This window comes from Diceros bicornis, chromosome 25 (genome assembly GCF_020826845.1).
Source record: "Diceros bicornis minor isolate mBicDic1 chromosome 25, mDicBic1.mat.cur, whole genome shotgun sequence".
NCBI lineage: Eukaryota > Metazoa > Chordata > Mammalia > Perissodactyla > Rhinocerotidae > Diceros > Diceros bicornis.
In genome coordinates, this window is record NC_080764.1 from 28936086 (window position 1) to 28955813 (window position 19728).

The following is a 19728-nucleotide window of genomic DNA, read 5'->3' on the forward strand; positions in this document are numbered from 1 at the left end:
TCCTTAATTAGATATAAAGTCAAAATATGATGAAGAAAAGAGTCTTCGAGAAGCTGCTGAACAAAGGGTGACACAGCTGACAGAAGAATTAAACAAAGCAGCAACTGTAATTCAAGATCTGAAGACTGAATTGGTAATTTAGAAACTGTTTATTGGAATGTACTTTTATAATTTTCCAAATTAGAATGAAATACGTACTTTGATGAAAAAATTTTAAAAGAATAGCTTGAGTAAAATAGAAGAAATAAAAAATTCCTTATAGTTCTACCACCTACATATATATTATATATGATTTTTTAAATAAAAATGGAATTTTATGATACATTTATTACCTTCAACATTTTTGTTTTTTCTATCTTAATATCATCTGTCTTTTTAGTAGTTTCCATATCTGCATCTCTGATCCTGACCTTCCTTTGCACTTTGTTTTAGAAATCCACCTACTTTTAGGATACTTATGATAGCATTTCTAGCTTTCATGTCAGATTCAACAAGTATAACATCAAGTGATCAGGTTTCCTCCATAGCTATATTTCTGTCTTTGGAACCATACATCTTCAACACTCTCCCAGGCCTAACAACCTTGGATCTGTCCCTGATTCCTTTCTGTCCTTTATTTAGCATTCAGTAAATAACATGAATAAATAAATAACTATATTCAACTTGTAACAAACCCTAATTATGCTTATTACATCTGCTCCTCCATTTTTATTACTGGTTTTTAAGGATAGAAAATGAAAGAGTGTAGCATTTATCAAGTGACTGTTAGGACCAATGGCTATAGTTTGTGAAGGAAAGGAAACCAAATAAAGCACTAAGGATAATTGTGAATTTGCCCTTTTGCACCTTGAGTGGTAACACTATTATATACGAGATAGAGGGGAAGAGGAGAGCTTGTTGGGGGAAAGATATCAGTATTTGATAGTTGGAGTCCAATAATCGATATTAAAGATTGTTTTTATTTTCATTTCCTTGGAGTGAAACACATTTAAAAAATGTGTCTTATTTTAGTTTTTCACTGTAATTTTTCATTAAAATGTGTTGCTTCACAGCTTCAGAGACCTGGTATAGAAGATGTTGCTGTGCTAAAGAAAGAATTGGTCCAAGTTCAAACGCTAATGGACAACATGACCTTGGAACGTGAGAGAGAATCTGAAAAACTCAAAGATGAGTGCAAAAAGTTACAAGCAGAAAATGCTAATTCAGAGGTAATGAAGTTCAGCGCACTTAAATGTGATTGATGTTAACTTGTTTAGTGTATACTGTTGAATGAAGCCAGAATTTGAGATTTTTCTGAGTATCCTATCAAAATAGTATTTGCCTTTCTTTTGATTGCTCTGAGTAATATTTGTATGTAGTCAATATGGTCTGATAGTCAATATTTTTTATTTTTTGTTTTGTTTTTGTTTTGTTTTTATTTTTTGTTTTAGAGAAGAATGTTTGCATAAAAGAGTATTGTTCTATTTAATAAATGATGTATATTGTGGAGAGATGATATTTAAAGTTAAATTTGCTCCAGGCTAGTCAATAAGTGGTAATTGAGTTTATCTCAATTTGGTAGGGGTAAAGGAAGTATGATTTCATTTTCTACAATTTTAATACTAATGTTATTTTAGAGAAAATATTTAGGAAAGACTTATTTTCTAGTAGGCTTGTTTTTGTTTTATCAATTATTGAATTATGTTGTTGAAAGAAGTCTTAAAAATCATCTAGTCCCAGGGCTGGCCCTGTTGCCTAGTGGTTAAGTTCAGTGGCCCAGGTTTGGTTCCCAGGTGCAGACCTACACCACTCATCAGCGGTCATACTGTGGCGGCGACCCACATATAAAATAAAGGAAGATTGGCACAGATGTTAGCTCAGGGCGAATCTTCCTCAGCCAAAAAAAAAAAAATCTAGTCTAACACTTTATCCAGAACTCCCCTTGGTAGCATCTCAGATAAGTGATCTCTAACTCTTGCTATGTGGTATAGGGTGTGCATATTTCTTCGTAAGTCAGCCATTCCATTGAGTTGACATTTGTTTCCCTGTAGTTTACATGTACTGGTTCCAATTGTCCTGAGGAATTACACAGAATAAGTTGTTTCTCTTTTCCACATGAGATATTTGAAGACTGTTCATATTTACTCTGAGTGTTTTCTTTTCCGGGATAAACATTCTTGGTTCCTTCTGCCATTTCTCACATGACATGAATTTGGCCTGTAAATTCCTGATATATTTATGTAAGCATATGACCAGCTCTAGGATATAAAAATATATTTGCTTAAAAATGCTAGCCTTTGTCCTTGTTATTGTTCTGTAGGAGATATTTTGTTATTATTACTATTATTTGTCATTCTTAAGCTCCCTTATGTGATGTTGCCCTCTGTTTTTCATATTTTCAGTTTAAAAAGTTAAGTTATAGTGACATTTCAATTTGCATCTCTTTCTTAGAGTTTTTAAGCTGGTGATCTAAAAGCCACTCTATTTGTAATTAGTAACATATTAATGAACTATGAAATAGAAATATTACAGATAACTCATGTCGTCCTTTATTTTCCTTCCTGCTCTATCTTATCAATGGGGGCATGGTGAGAGTGTATGGTGTAACACGCATAGGCGTGTGAGGCTTTGTGATGCTTCATACTTCAGACTTGCACATTTATGAACTTCATGGGCAAATTTTTCAAAAGTGATCTTTGTAGCCCAATAATCCCACAATTCTTCAAACAATTTTAGGGGGTTCATGAACTTATTGAAGCCAGTTAGAAGCTCCTAATGTGTAATCAAGGAGAGGCTGAATCAAAAAAGTCTCATGAGGAAAAATCCTATTCAGATAATGCTAAAGTAGAAATATGGGACCCTGGGTGAATCCAGTCCTTTGTTCCTGTGCTTCAGTAAGAATTGCTTTTCATTGAATCTGCCTGCCTGCTAGTATTTCTCAAATTTTTAAAAAATTATACTCTCTTTTGGTTAAAAAATTTCTTTAATGTTATTTGAAATTTCAAAACAAATGTAATAGGCTGACTAAAATTGAATCACAGAATATATCTATTTTAAAGTGCAATCCTCTCTGACCTTTTCCAGCCAAGAATTATAGAGTTATACATGTACTTGCTATACAAATAGAATTTGAACAAGGAGAAGAAATTTGTATATTTATTTGCATTTTGGGAATAATATGTGTCGGAAAATATTTCTGAGTAATATTTTATTTAGGAAATACTCTAATATGGATGAGTTCTGTAAATTTATATTTTTGTTTATGTAGACTAAAATATCTTTATAAGTAACGAGAAGAGGTTATTTATGATGAGAAAGTTAACTAGAATTCTAAAAGATTTGGGGTGAAACGATTTAGTGTCTTCCCACATTGTCCTCCTGTCAACAGGGGTGATTGTAGGAAAGAATGATTATTTTTTTCTTTAGAAAAGATCTTTCTGGGAAAGAAGAAAAATAGCTTAGAAATGTATTCTTCACGTCTTAACTTCTTTCAAGTTTTCATAAAATTTACCTTTTCCCATGTTTTGAAATAAATTTTAAAATATAGGGATTTATTCTTGCCAAGTAATTGGTGATTTAATATTTCACTATATTTTTAGTAAAACAAGGATAATATTTACTCTCTACTTTGTTAATTAGTAGGTACATAGTGTAGAGACCTCAGAATATGTTGAAATACTTTGAACAACTTTAGGAAATGGTAGTAAAGAGTCAGAATGATATTATTGAAAACAATCTCTTACTTTTTGAGAACCACTAGGTTTTGAATACTGTGCTGGACACTTTAGATATGTGGTCTCATTTGTTTCTTTAACCCTGTAAGTTAAGTATGAAGTTTGATTTATATGTAAGGAATCTGAGGCTCAAGGAGGTTAAATACCTTGTTCAAATCTTGTACCTAATATAAAGAAGCTAGGATTAGAACCCAGGTCTTACCCAAACCTGTGTTCTGTCTGTCTCATCTTATCTCCCATTTGAGGTGGTCTGATGATTGCCATATGAGTAAGTTTGTGCTATTAATCTTAATCTAATACTTACTGTTATTGCTTTTTATATTTTGCCAAGTCGTATGTTATATTATTTGTGTTGAATATAACTTAAAATACTTTTGAGTTGTCTCATACCATTTCCATATGAAAAGAAATTACTGTATAAATACTTCATCTCATTTATTTGTTTATAACTCTATTTTTAGCTTCTGCTTACTCTTTAAATATATGGCATGTATTTTATTAATTTATTAAAATTCGATTCTATTTAATCGCAGCAAAGTATGTTGGTTACTTGTAGCACTTAAAGAACTTAATAGAAAAAAATTTTATATATTACTGATTTATTGAACCTAAATATTGGCATTAGAAACAAAACACTTCAAAAGGAATTAAGGAAGCTAAAAATGCAATGATTTATTTGGTATTTCTATTTGAGGCTGAATATATATAATCTGGTGTACATTGTTAAATATGCCCTATGTTCCATTACTTTGTTAAATATATATCTTTTGAATTTACTGACAGGTTTTTTTTTCATCTGGATATTTTAGAAGGCATATAGAAAACTCATTGTAAAGCATTTGAAAGTACTTTATAAATAATTAGCTATCTTATAGATCAGAAATTGAGGATTTAAAGGTAAAAAAAGTATTTTTTCTAAAAATCTACATTATTGAAAATATCAAAGCTATTATCAACTTATATTTGGTGTGGTCTTTAATGGAAATGATTTTTTAAGAATTTTGTTTGTATTCCAAATGAATTCATTTGAATCTCAGTTTAAAAGCTAAAATGTTTATAAAGATATAGAATAAGTATGATTACACTCATGCATAGTTATTAAAGAGAATATTTAAGTATATTTTAAGAGTATACAAATATAAGAGATCAGATTTAGCAGTTTGTTTGGACATTTTTATTATGTGTTCAATGTATACTTTTGTCATTGTCTTCCACCTTTCATCCATCATTTTATTATTTTTTTTCTGCTTTCTAATGGAGATGCTTAAACTTGAGGTAATGTGCTTTTGGGAGGCTTTTAATATTAGCAATACTTTTAATATAGCACCTTCTGTTGTTGTATGGCAATTTTGTGTTTTAAGGCAATCTCAGAACTTCAAAGATATGCTCATTTTTGTTTTATTAATCAAGCAAATTTTCAACCATCTTTAAATGACTGTTTACTAAGAATAGTAGAATGTTAGGATAATAATTATAATTCTAAAGCCCTAGCAGTATGTTTGTTCAAAATATCTTTCCTTAATTATTTTGTAATTTAAAGTTTTTAGTAAAAATTCAATCTTGCATTCAATAGCATGGTTTCAAGGAAATGCCAACTATTTTATAGCGTCTGATATACTGTTTCCATGGAAACAAATATATATTAACTCCTATCCCGAATCACTCATTCCTTTAACAAGTGTTTTTGAATGCCTGAGTGTCAGCAGCTATTTTAGGTGTGGGGACTCCAACAGTGACTAAGACAGAGTGCCTGCTCTCATAAAGCTTGTGTTCCTATGTGGAAGCCAAACAATGTATAAGTAACCAAATCATGATAGAAAGTTGGTTAATGCTTAGTGCTATAAAGAAAAGTAAAGCAGGAGGTTTGGGCAGTAGTGGAGCTGGCAATAATGTGATACAATTTTAGATAGAATGATCAGGGAAGGTCTCCTCAAGGAGGATATGTAGGAGAAGAATGAAGTAAACGAATCAGGATGAGGAATTGGGAGCAGGCATTCCCAGGAGGAAGGAGTGCAGGTGCTAAAGCCTTCAAGGCAGAGATGAAGTTGGCGTGTTAAATAGTGAAGAAAGTCATTGTGGCTAGAGCAGAGAGCCTTCTTTGTTGGGCCATAGTGATATTTGAAGAAGGAATGTATTTATTTCCTTTAAAATTTTGACTGTCATTAATCTTTATTTTTTCCCAAATATAAATGTAATACATGATCATTGTAAAAGATTAAATGATTCATAGTGTGCAATAGAGAAAGTGAAAGTTTCTTGTAATTCACTCCCCTCCCTCTGCTTCCCCATGACTAAAGTATACCTTTTGGTGTATAATCTTCCCACATCTTTCGTTTTTTCTGCCTTGAGTAGATTAAAAAATTTTAAATGTGTGCTTTCATCTTTTTAAAAATTCTGGTTTAAAAAAATATACATGTTTAGTGTACAAAGGATAAATGATATACCTAATGTCCAGTTCTTTAGGTGTTAACATTATAAAATCATTTATCAGAATATATATAAAAAGTATAAAATATAACAAGATATTTTTGGACATATTTGCTTTACGTTTCCCTTGTGTAGTTTCTTCTATATGTTGGAATTTATCAGCAAGATAGATGCTAATAGATGTTACACTTGGCTTACTACTTTAATCTTACAAACTTAATGTGGAATCATGGTATATTAATGAAATATACTCATAATTTGCATTTAATATATACTGTTATTTCTGTTTATTATGTGCCAAACACTGGTAAGTCCTTTGATCAGATATTTATAGGTAGGGATTTAAATGTGATAATTTACTTTCTTTTGTGATAAGCTGGCGTTTGTGCTATATGATTAAAAGATAGTAATTTAAAATATTCGAATTATTCCTAATATTTCTATTAACATCCATAATGTTACTGAGATTCAAAGTTAGAAATAGCAGTTTGAAATAAATTGCCAACACCTATATCCATGCCAAGTTTACGTGATCAGTTTAGACAGAACGTGTTAGGGTATGCCTTTAACTTGAACACAGTTAAAAATACATGAATATTTAAACATTTCCTTCTTTGAAGTATATGATGTTTATATCAAAAATGTATACATCAGTTGTCATATATTATATTAAAACACCCTGTATAAGGTGTAACTATAAAGTAATGTGGCAGATTGCCTTTCAGTGTTACCAGAATTGGTTCATTTACATGAATGTTTTCCTTAAAGGTCAGGCTATGAACATATGTCTGACATGCTGCCATTCCTAAAAACATTTTTGAAACCTCTTTTAATTGACTTTAAACCAGTTTGGAAATCACTCAAAAAACTATTTTCATTAGTTTATGGTTATTAAAATAAAATAAGCCCAAGTGTTTGATCATTCAGTTCAATCCTTACCTTGTTTACAACGTGGTTTCCAAAGCTTAAAACTAAAGGCACTGTAAAATGGATGAAGATATACCACCAATGAGAATCGTTTAAAAAAAAAAAGTGTCCCCAATTCTGGAAGGGTTTTCAAAAGGGGAGTAGCAAAAGATCTCTTGGCATTATTGTCACAATAAATTAGTAAGTAACCTTCTAAGATTTTTCCCTGGAAGATGAAAGTACTCGTTTGTAATATATGGTATAAGTAACTGTTGATGTGTTTATTAAGAAAAATTTTTAAAATTTCTTATTCATATTGTAAAGTTTATTTACTGATAAAGAATATAGACAATGAAAATAATTGTAACTTTAGGAATGTAAAAAGTAAAGCCAATAAGCAATATTAGGAGTACAAAGTTATTTTGTCAATGTTACTTTCAGGAAACCATACTTAAAAAGGTACTTAGTCTCTCTCTCTAGTGGTTGAAGCTTTCATGAAGTTTGTATTTCTAAGATCTTTGCTTACCTTTCTCTTATATTATTTTTTAAATGATCAAACCATTGTTTTAATAATAGACGTTAATTTTCATTTAAAAAAGTATTAAAATGCATTAAAGCAAATTCACGTCTAGCTATTATACCTGATCATAGAGTGATCTAGCTTAATGAAACTGTATAGTTTGGTAACTTCTTTGGACAAGTACTTTCCATTACAGTTGCAAAGATGATTCACCACCTTTCAAAGGTGATTCTGTGTTGTATGTTTGCATTTAAGATGTTTTTAATGTAAAAAGAAGAAGCTATGCTGTAGAAATTGTGAGAAATGTAGGTATAACTTGCATATCCTCTTTAAATTCAGGAAGATCAAAGTACAGATTTTCGAAGTCAGTAAATTCAAGTTTGCAGTTTGATGCTTACTTCAGATACATAAGTAGGATGTCATCTTTTCATTTCATATATTATTTACTAAATGGAGTTGTGCCTTTTGGATAAATTTTAAAAATTAGTTTTCAGCTGAAAAAGATGTGGGGTGGTAGTAGGGGTTGTAGGATAAAGAACCAAGTTGAAATTTCTAAGGATTATTTCAATTTAACAATAACAGTAGTGACATAAATCTACGTAATCTTAAAACCTTTGGGTGTTTGCATTTCCTTTTTCATTTTAGTTTGCTCTATTTTTTTTTTTTTTTAGGCTACAATAAGCCAGCTAAGGAGTGATCTTGCCAGAGGCCCCCAGGAAGTTGCTGTATATGTGCAGGAACTACAAAAACTTAAAAGTTCAGTTAATGAATTAACACAAAAAAATCAGGTGAGAGTTGAAAAACGACATATAGCAGTGAGTTGATTTTGTATGTCTTAAATTTTAATCTTGCATATATTATTTATATATTGGCACAGTACAGTGTGACTTATTCTGTGTTTTTTTTTAATTGAGATCATATTGGCTTGTAACGTTATGTAAATTTCAGGTGTACATTATTATTTTTTTTTTGTGAGATCAGCCCTTTGCTAACATCTGCCAAGCCTCCTCTTTTTTTTTTTTTTTTTTTTTTGCTGAGGAAGACTGGCCCTGGGCTAACATCCGTGCCCATCTTCCTCCACTTTATATGGGACACTGCCACAGCATGGCTTGCCAAGCAGTGCATCGGTGCGCACCTGGGATCCGAGCTGGCGAATCCCGGGCCGCTGCAGCGGAGTGCGTGCACTTAACCGCTTGCGCCACCAGGCTGGCCCCAGGTGTACATTATTATATTTCAGTTTCTGTATAGACTGCATTGTGTTCGCCACCAATAATCTAGTTTTTGTCTGTCACCATACATATGTGCCTCTTTACCCCTTTTGCTCCCCTCCCCCACCCTCCACCCCCTTTCCCTCTGGTAACCACTAATCTGTTCTCCTTTTCCATGTATTTGTTCATCTTCCACATATGAGTGAAATCATATGGTGTCTATCTTTCACTGTCTGACTTTTCTCACTTACCCTAATACTCTCAAGGTCCATCTATGTTGTTGCAAATGGCACGATTTTGTCTTTTTATGGCTGAGTAGTATTCCATTGTGTGTGTGTGTGTATATATATATATATATATATATATATATCATATCTTCTTTATCCATTCATCCATTGATGGGCACCTACATTGCTTCCACGTCTTGGCTATTGTGAATAATGCTGCAGTGGACATAGGGACACATGAATCTCCTTGCCTTGTTGATTTCATGTAATTTGGATAAACACCCAGTAGTGGGATAGCTGGATCATATTCCTGTTTTTAAGTTTTTGAGAAATCTCTATATTGTTTTCCATAGTGGCTGCACCAGTTTGCATTCCTACCAGCAGTGTGTGAGGGTTCCCTTCTCTCCATATCCTCTGCAACATTTTCTATTTCTTGTCTTGTTAATTATAGCCATTCTGTTGGGCATGAAGTGATATCTCATTGTAGTTTTGATTTGCATTTCCCTATTAATTAGTGATGTTGAACATCTTTTCATGTGCCTCTTGGCCATCTGTATACCTTCTTTGGAAAAATGTTCATATCCTCTGCCCAGTTTTTGATCAGGTTGTTGATTTTTTTGTTGTTGAGTTGTGTGAGTTCTTTATATGTTTTGGAAATTTAACCCATTGTCGGATATAGGATTTGCAAATATTTTCTCCCAGTTGGTGGGTTGTCTTTTCATTTTGTTCATGGTTTCCTTTGCCTTGCAGAAGCTTTTTAGTCTGCTGTAGTTTCATTTGTTTATTTTTTTGTTTGTTTCCCTTGCCTGAGTAGACATAGTATTCAAAAAAATACTGTGAAGACCCATGTCAAAGAGGGTACTGCCCATGTTTTCTTCTAGGACTTTTATGGTTTCAGTTCTTACATTGAAGTGTTTAATCTATTTTGAGTTCATTTTTGTGTGTGGTGTAAGATAATGGTCTACTTTCATTCTTTTGCATGTGACTGTCCAGTTTTCCCAGCAGCATTTATTGCAGAGACTTTCTTTTCTCCCTTGTATGTTCTTAGCTCCTTTGTTGAAGATTAGCTGTCCATAGATGTGTGGTTTTATTTCTGGGCTTTCAATTCTATTCCATTGATCTATGTGCCTGTTTTTGTGCCAGTTCCATACTGTTATGATTACCATAGCTTTGTAGCGTGTTTTGAAGTCAGAGAGTGTGATACCTCCAGCTTTGTTCTTTTTTCTCAGGATTGCTTTGGCTATTCGGGGTCTTTTGTTGTTCCATATAAATTTTAGGATTCTTTGTTCTAGTTCTGTGAAGAATGTCATTGGGATTGCATTGAATCTGTAGATTACTTTAGGTAACATGGACATTTTAACTATGTATATTCTTCCAATCCATGAGCATAGAATATCTTTCCATTTCTTTATGTCTTCCTTGATTTCTTTTCAATAATGTCTTATAGTTTTTAGTATGTAGGTCTTTCTTCCTTAGTTAAATTTATTCCTAGGTGTTTTATTCTTTTTGTCGTGATTGTAAATGGGATTGTTTTCTTGACTTTTCTTTCTGCTAGTTCATTATTAGTGTAAAGAAATGCAACTGATTTTTGTATGTTGTATTTGTATGCTACAACTTTGCTATAGTTATTGATTATTTCTAATAGCTTTCTGGTGGATTCTTTAGGGTTTTCTATATACAGAATCATGTCATCTGCAAACAAAAAGAGTTTTACTTCTTCCTTTTCAATTTGGATCCCTTTTATTTCTTTTTCTTGCCTGATTTCTCTGGCTAAAACCTACAATACTGTGTTAAATAGGAGTGGTGAGAGTGGGCACTCCTGTTTTATTCCTGTTCTCAGAGGAATGGCTTTCAGTTTTTCCCCATTAAGTATGATGTTGGCAGTGGGTTTGTCATCTATGGCCTTTGTTATGCTGAGGTACTTTCCTTCTATACTCATTTTATTTATGATAAATAAATGGATGTTGGATCTTGTCATATGCTTTCTCTGCATCTATTGAAATGATCATGTGATTTTTAGTCCTCATTTTATTAATGTGGTGTACCACGCTGATTGATTTGCAGATATTGAACCATCCCCGCATCCCTGGAATAAATCTCACTTGATCATGGTGTATAATCCTTTTAATGTATTTTTGTATTCAATTTGCTAATATTTTGTTGAGGATTTTTGCATCTATGTTCATCAGCAATATTGGCCTGTAATTTTCCTTTTTTTGTGTTGTCCTTGCCTGGTTTTGGTATCAGGATAATGTTGGCCTCATAAAATGAGTTAGGAAGCGTCCCATCCTCTTCAATTTTTTGGAATAATTTGAGAATAATAGAAATTAAATCTTTGAATGTTTGGTAGAATTCACCAGAGAAGCCGTCTGGTCCTGGACTTTTGTTTTTTGGGAGGTTTTTGGTTACTGTTTCAATCTCTGCTTGTGATTGGTCTATCCGATTCTCTATTTCTTCTTGATTCAGTTTTGGGAGGTTCTGTGATTTTAAGAATTTATCCATTTCTTCTAGGTTGTCAAGTTCATTGGTGTGTAGTTTTTCATAGTATTCTCTTAGAATCCTTTGTATTGCTGTGGTGTCTGTTGTAATCTGTCCTTTTCATTTCTGATTTTATTTACTTGAGTCTAGTCTCTTTTTTTCTTAGTGAGTCTGGCTAAGGGTTTGGCAATTTTGTTTATCTTCTCAAAGAACTAGCTCTTATTTTCATTGATTCTTTCTGTTGTTTTCTTAATCTCTGTTTTGTTTTTTCCTGCTTTGATTTTTATTGTTTCCTACCTTCTGCTAACTTTGGGCTTTGTTTCTTCTTCTTTTTCTAGTTCTTTTAGGTATTGGGTAAGCTTGTTTATTTGAGATTTTTCTTGTTTGTTGAGGAAGTCTTGTATTGCTGTAAATTTACCTCTTAGTACTGCTTTTGCTGCATCCCACAAGAGTTGGTGTGTTTTCATTTTCATTTGTGTCCAGGTATTTTTTGATTTCTGTTTTGATTTCTTCATTGATACAATACTTGTTCAGTAGCATGTTGTTTAGTCTCCACATATTTGTGACTTTACTAGCTTTTTTCTTGTAGTGGATTTCTAGTTTCATAGCGTTGTGTTCAGAAAAGACACTTGATATGATTTCAATCTTCTTAAATATATTGAGGCTTGCCTTGTTTTGCAATATATAGTCTATCTTTGAGACGGGTCTCTGTGCGCTTGAGAAGAATGTATATTCTGCTGGTTTTGGATGGCATGTTCTATAGAAATCATATTAAGGCCATCTGGTCTAGTGTTTCATTTAAGGTCACTGTTTCCTTGTGATTCTGTCTGGGTGATCTATCCATTGACATAAATGGGGTCTTAGGGTTCGCTACTATTATTGTGTTACTGTCAATTCCTCCATTTGGTTCTGTTAATAGTTGCATTATATACTTTGGTGCTCCTGTGTTAAGTGTATATGTATTAATAAGTGTTATGTTTTCTTGGTGGAATGTCCATTTTATCATCATATAATGCCCCTCTTTGTCTCTTGTAATCTTTTTTATCTTGAAGTCTGCTTTGTCTGAGTAGAAGTATGGCTACACCTGCTTTCTTTTGCTTGCCATTTGCTTAGAGTATCATCTTTCCTCCCTTCGCTCTGAGCCTATGTTTGTCTTTAGAACTGAGATGTGTTTCCCAGAGGCAGCATATTGTTGGGTCTTGTTTTTTAATCCATCTAGCTGCTCTCTGTCTTTTGATTGGTGAATTCAATCCATTTACATTTAGAGTGATTATTGACATATAAGGACTTAATAATGCCCTTTTGTCTTTTGTTTTCCATTGTTTCTTTTTGCTTGTATTTCTGTCTACTATTTCATTTTGGTGCTTTTCTGTGATGGTTTTCTTAGTTTTCTCTTTATGTATGATTTGTGACTCTGCTCTGCATTTTTTGTTTAGTGGTTACCATGAGGGTTGTATAAAAGATCTCATTGATGAGGTAGTCCTTGTTCTGATAGTGTCTTATTTCCATTAGCCTGTTCAGGTTCCATCCATTTCCTCTTCTCCTTCTGTGTTTTGTTGTCACAAATTATTCTTTTTTGTTTGTGAATTTGTGACCAGATTGAAGTGTTTATGGTTATTTTTGATGCTTTCTTTCCCTTTATCCTTTATGTTTTAATTAACTGTTTGCTAACCTATTCTGATAGACAGCTGCAATTTTCTGATTTTGTTGATCTGTTTATCTCCTTGCTCAAGGCTTTCTAAACGTTTGCCTTTTTGTTTCAGGTCGGAGGCCTCCCTTCAACATGTTTTGTAGGCCAGGTCTATTGGCAGTGAATTCACTCAGCTTTTGTTTGTCTGGGAAAGCTTTTATTTCTCCATATCTGAAGGATAGTTCTGCTGAATAGAGTATTCTTGGCTGATAGTTTTTGTCTTTCAGTATTTTGAATATATTATTCCACTCTCTCCTAGCCTGTAAAGTTTCTGTTGAGAAATTCTCTGAAAACTTGATGGGGGTTCCTTTGTAGGTTATTTTCTTCTGTCTTGCTACCATTAATATTTGTTCTTTGTCATTGGCTTTTGACAGGTTTAATATTATATGCCTTGGAGAAGGTCTTTTTGGATTGATGTAATTAGGAGTTCTATTAGCTTTGTGTATTTGCATGTCCAGTTCCTTCCCCAGGTTTGTCAGAAGTTCTAGCTCTTATTTCGTTGAATAAGCTCTCTGGTCTGTTCTGCCTCTGGGATACCTATAATCCTTATGTTACTTTTCTTAATTGAGTCCAATATTTCTCTAAGAAATTTCTTCATTTTTTAAAAATCTTATTTCTCTCTTCTCTACCTGAATCATCTCTTTGTTTCTATCATCGAGCTCATTAATTCTCTCTTCCATGAGGTCTACTTTATTTTTAATGCTTTCTACAATATTTTCTGTCTCATTAATTATGTTCTTCATATCCAGAATTTCTATTTGGTTTTTTTTAGAGCTTCGGTCTCTTTGGTGAAATATTCCTTCTGTTTATTAATTTTATTCCTGAGCTCATTGAAATGTCTGAGTTTTTTTGTAACTCATTGAGTTTCTTTATGATAGCTCTTTTTACTTCTCTGTCAGATTGTAATCTTTTGTGACTTCAAGTTTGGTTTCTGGAGAGTTTTCGTTTTCATTCTGTTCTGCTGTGTTACTGTAGTTCTTCGTGGTGTTTGATGAATTGATCCTCTGCTGGTGCATTTTTGGTATTAATCACCTTTTCTTATTTGGGTATGGCTTTGGTTACTTTGGTTCTTGTTGCCTGGGTCTCATGTTCCTCCACTGGCTCTCCGCAGGCTTGGATACTGTTGTCCCATGCACCATTTGGGCTGCTGTTCCCCAGTTGTCTTGGACTAGTTGCACTGCTGCCAGGGGTACTGGGTGTCGCTGTTGCTTGTGAGAGCCTGGAGACCCAGGGACTTGTATGCAGTTCCCACTGGTGGTGGAGTTGGTGTTGGGGATGCTGCCACTGGGGGCTGGGTGTTCCCGCTGTGTCTGCTTGCAGTTGTTTGTGTCAGGCTGCTGGCACTGCTGCTGCACCGACTTTCATGGACCAGTCCTGCTGGTCCTTCATGGACTGCGCCCCCACTGCTGCCCTGTGGGTGTTCACATGCACAAATGGGCTGCTGCCGCCCCCCATAGGTGTTTGCGTGTGCACAGGGCTACCATGGGCCATGTATTTTTTTTAGTGTTAAGTACATTCACATTGGTATGCAGTCAATTTCCAGAACTCTTTTCATCTTGCAAAACTGTAACGTTATGCTCATTAAACAGCTCCCCAATCACTGCCTCCCTCCCACCCTTCACCACCATTCTACTTTCTATATCTATGAATTTACTCTTCTAAGTTAACTCTTTTAAGTAGAATCGTATAGCATTTATCTTTTTGTGCCTGGCTTATTTCACATAATATGTCTTCAAGGTTCATCCATGTTGTAGCATATGTCAGGATTTCCTTCCTTTTAAGGCTGAATAATATTCCATTGTATGTATATATCATATTATCTGTTTGTCTGTTGATGGATACTTGGATTGTGTCCATCTTTTTGCTATTATAAATAGTGCTGCTGTGATCATCGGTATACAGATATCTCTTTGAGATCCTGCTTTCAGTTCTTTTGGGTATATACCCATAAGTAGAATAGCTGGATCATATGGTAATTCTGTTCTTGTTTTTTTGAGGAAATCTCCGTACTGCTTTCCATAGTAGCTGTATCCTTTTACATTCCCATAAACAGTACACAAAGACTCCACAATTTCTCCACGTTCTTGCCAACATTTATTTTCTCTTTTTGTTTTTGTTTTTTTTAATGGTAGCCATCCCAATGAGTATAAAGTGGTATCTCATCCTGGTTAATTAACATTTCTGTAATGATTAGGATGTTGAGCATCTTTTCATTTGCCTCTTGGCTATATACTTTTAATTGGGTGGTTTGTTTTTTTGTTGTTGAGTTGTGGTTCTTTATATGTTTTAGATGCGTTAGCCCCTTAGCAGATATCTGGTTTGCAACCATTTTCTTTTGTTCCTTAGGTTGGCTTTTCACCCTGTTGAAATTGTCTTTTTGTAAAAGTAAAACACTTGTCCTGTCTCCTCTACACTCAATACTCTACTAGAACTTCACTTCTGACCCCAGATGTGTGGATGTTCCACGCATCAACAGTTCTATGACACCAGCTGGGTGTCCTACAGTTTAACTCAATTCTGACACTGTTTACTTGGAGATAGCGTCAGATCCCACAGCCTAAGGGTTCCCTTCCACAGGACTGCCTCACCCCCCCACCCACACACACTTCAGACACCAATTGAAAGTACAGCTTTTTACCTATATTTCTGACCAACTGGCTTTAAATGGGAGGTTCCCACAACTCCCTCTTTGGGTTTGATTAATTTGATAGAGTGACTCACAGAACTCAGGAAAACATTTTGCTTACTAGATTACTGGTTTATTATAAAAGACTATGTAGGAGAGGAAGAACTGTTCCTCTACCCTCTGTGTTCTTCTGGCTGGTCTAAGAATTAAATTGACATGAGACAGAATAACAGGAGAAAATCAAACAAAGTTTAATAACATGAATATGTGGGAGAAACCCAGGAAAACTGAGTACCTTGCTAAAATGGCTGAAACCACCATCATAAAGACTGTCTTTAGCTAAAGACAAAGGAGGGTGTAGGGGATAGTGGTTTGGGACTTCAAAGGGGAGACACGCAATTCACATGGAGATGAAAAAGCAAATGTTTGGTAAACAGATGTTTGCCATACCTTGCAACAAAACAATGAAACATGGGGAGAACTTTCGTTAGATGGGCCCTGTTGGGTTCCTCCCTGTCTACCACACCTAGAGTTATCTATGGTGATGGCTCCTTCTTGGGACAGACCTTCTATTTTAAATTCTTTTAGGTAGTTATGGGGAAGGTCACAGTTTTTTTTCTGAGCCTTTTGTTCTTAAAAATAATCAAGCCAAAGAGACACATTTTGGCATGGCAAATTCTGATCACCCACAACTATAACTCAGGAACCGCCAGATGGAAGAGATGCATAGGGCAAGATATGTGGAAAGGGTATGGAGCTCCCATGCTCTCTCTGGGCACTCTCCATGTGTTCACCAACCTGAAATCTCTCCAAACCCTGTCCTTTTAGGTTTTTGTAGAGGCTTTGTTACATAGGCGTGATGGATTAAACCATTGGCCATTGGTGATTAATTCAACCTTCTGTGCCTCTGCCCTCCCTAGAGGTGTGGGGTGGGCCTGAAAGTTCCAACTCTTTAATTGGGGTTGATTATCCTGGCAACTAGCACCCATCCTTAGGGGCTTTCTGAAAAATCACCTGATTAACAGAACCTTTTAGGTGGTTGAAAGGGGCTTGTTCTGAGTAATAAAAGACACCTTTATTGCTCTTATTACATGGGAAATTCCAAGGGTTTTAGGAGCTCTGTTCCAGAAATGAGGGTGAATACCAAATGTATATTTCTTATTATAAATCACAATATCACACCTTTTGTGCACAAAAGTTTTTAATTTGGTATAATCCAATTTATCTGTTTTTACTTTTGTTGCCTGTGCTTTTGGTGTCATATTCAAGAAATCATTTCCCAATCCAATGCCATGAAGTATTTCCCCTATGTTTTCTTCTAATAGTTTTATGTGTTACGTTTAGGTCTTTGATCCATTTTGAGTTTTTTTTTTTTTTTTTTTGCTTGAGGAACATTAATCTTGAGCTAACGTCTGTGCCAGTCTTCCTCTATTTTGTATATGGGTCGCCACCACAACATGGCTGATGAGTGATGTAGGTTTGTGCCCAGGATCTGAACCTGCAAACCCGGGCCGCCGAAGTGGAGCGCGCCGATCTTAACCACTAGGCCATGGGGCCAGCCCCTTGAGTTTTTTTTTCAATAGTGTAAGGTAAGGGTCTACTTTCATTCTTTTGCATATGAATATCCAGTTTTTACAGCACCATTTGCTGAAGACTGTCCTTTCCCTATTGAATGGTCTTGGCACCCTTGTTGAAAATCATTTGACCATGTATGTGAGTGTTTATCTCTGAGCTCTATTTTCCTGTTCTGTCTTCAGGCTGATACCACATTGTTTTGACTACTGTAGCTTTTAAAATAAGTTTTAAAATCAGGAAATGTGAGACCTCCAACTTTATTCTGTGTTTTCTAATGTTAATATTTTTCTCTTTGTTTCTTTATAGATTAGCAAAAGATAATATTTAGTTTTGGGGCAGGGTAGGTGTTGATTGTCAACCTACAAAACCAGAAACCAGTTTAAGAGGCAAAGTGTTCATTTGAGATCAAAGAATTGCAATTCAGGGAGCATAGATTCAGGTAGAAACCCAAATAGTGTCCCGATTATAGGAGAGGGGCTTAGGTTTTTATGGGGAACAAGGAGGATGAGATGAGTTACATTAAAGAAGAATTCATTGTTGCTAGATAAGGTAAGGCTAGGTTTGTACTTCATAGATTGGCTTGAGATTTTGTCATCAGGCAAAAGCCTAGACTTGTACTTCATTGATTGGTTAGTGATCCAGTCATCAGCAAAGTCTGGGTCTATCCATCCTTACAAACAGAATATTCTTGTCCTTACTGACTTCTTGGAATGTTGGCAGTTTGGTCCAGTTTGGAAGATAAAGAAAACAAGACGTGCAAGGCAATTCCTCTGAAATGGCTGCTCTGGCTTTTTTTAATATGGCTCCACTCATGTCATCTTTCACATAGTATTAGTACTTTTTTTCATGTCTTTACTCTTTTGGTGGTGGGGGAGTAGGGAGTTATTAAACCCACTTATTCAAAAGTATAGTGAATTTGTTGGCTTTGCTTTAATAGCTTGAACCTAATATTTTGGTGAAATATAAAAAGGAAAAAAATCAAGAAAGAAAACACAGTAGAAGGGGAAAAAGAGCTGAGTATACTTGGCTGTAAATGTTAAGCCTCCTGCCGAGAGCCAGGTGAACGAGCTTGGAAACAGATCCTCCTTTTGTTAAGTCTTCAGAGACAGCAGCTCTGGCCCAGAGCTTACTACAACCTCATGAGAGACCCTGAAGTAGAACTAGCCCGCTAAGCTGTTGCTGGATTCCTAACCCTCAGAAACTGTGTGAGATAATAGATAGAATTTTAAGCTGCTAAGTTTGGCAGTAATTTGTTGCTTGTGCCCTTGGCCAACAGTTCTCAAACTCCTTGATCTCAGGACTGCTTTACATTCTCAAAATTGTTATGGATCCTAAACAGCTTTTATTTTTGGGGGTTGTATCTATGGATACTTACTATATTGGATATTGAAACATAAATTTAAAAAATATTTATTTATTTTAAATTTATTGTAAAAACATAAACCATTAAGTATTAACATAAATACCATTTCTTATGAAAAATGACTGTATTTTCCAAAACAAAAGACTGAATTTTCCACCACAAAAGGTGGTGTTTTACATTTTTGCAAACCTCTTTAGTGTCCTGCTTTGTACAGGACAGATGGATTCTCATATTTGCTTTTACATTTAATCTGTTGTGATATGGTTGAAATGTATGAAGAAAATTCAGTCTCACAGATACATAGTTGGAAAAGGGAGAAATATCTTAACAGCCTTTTCAGATAATTGTAGCTATTTTTATTTGATGCTATACTGAAACTAGATAAGGTGTAGTCTTTCAAAAGTTAGTTACAATGTAGAATCTGAAACCATATCAATACAATTTCTATACTTTGTGATATTAAAATTCATTCCTCTATCTTGCATTTGAGTGGATCTTTCCTGTGCATGATTTTGTAACAGTCATGCATAGGTTGTGGAGAAAAGGGAACCCTCATTCACTGCTGGTGGGAATGCAAACTGGTGCAGCCTCTATGGAAAACAGTATGGAGATTCCTCAAAAAATTAAAAATAGAAATACCTTATGATCCAGCTATCCTGCTAGTGGGTATCTATCCATAGAACCTGAAATCAACAATCCAAAGAGGCTTATGCACCCCTGTGTTCATTTCAGCATTATTCGTTATAGCCAAGAAGTGGAAGCAACCTAAGTGTCCCTCAACAGATGATTGGATAAAGAAGATGTGGTATGTATATACAATGGAATACTACTCAGCCATAGAAAAAGACAAAATCATAACATTTGAAACAACATGGATGGACCTGGAGGGTATTGTGTTAAGCGAAATAAGTCAAACAAAGACAAGCACCACATGACTTCACTCCTGTGTGGAAGATAAACTAACACATGAACAGAGAGAACAGTTCGGTGGTTAC

At 34.6% G+C, this 19728-nt stretch overlaps 1 protein-coding gene across 2 annotated transcripts in view; it reads left to right on the forward strand.

Moving 5' to 3' along the window:
- Window positions 1–19728, forward strand: part of EEA1 (early endosome antigen 1) — a 133759-nt gene that overhangs the window by 45720 nt on the left and 68311 nt on the right. For both annotated transcript variants that reach the window (XM_058568670.1, XM_058568671.1), the window contains 3 exons: window positions 12–133; window positions 1053–1208; window positions 8238–8354. In XM_058568670.1, the coding sequence (XP_058424653.1) occupies window positions 12–133; window positions 1053–1208; window positions 8238–8354 (395 nt within the window). The remainder of the gene's footprint in view (window positions 1–11; window positions 134–1052; window positions 1209–8237; window positions 8355–19728) is intronic.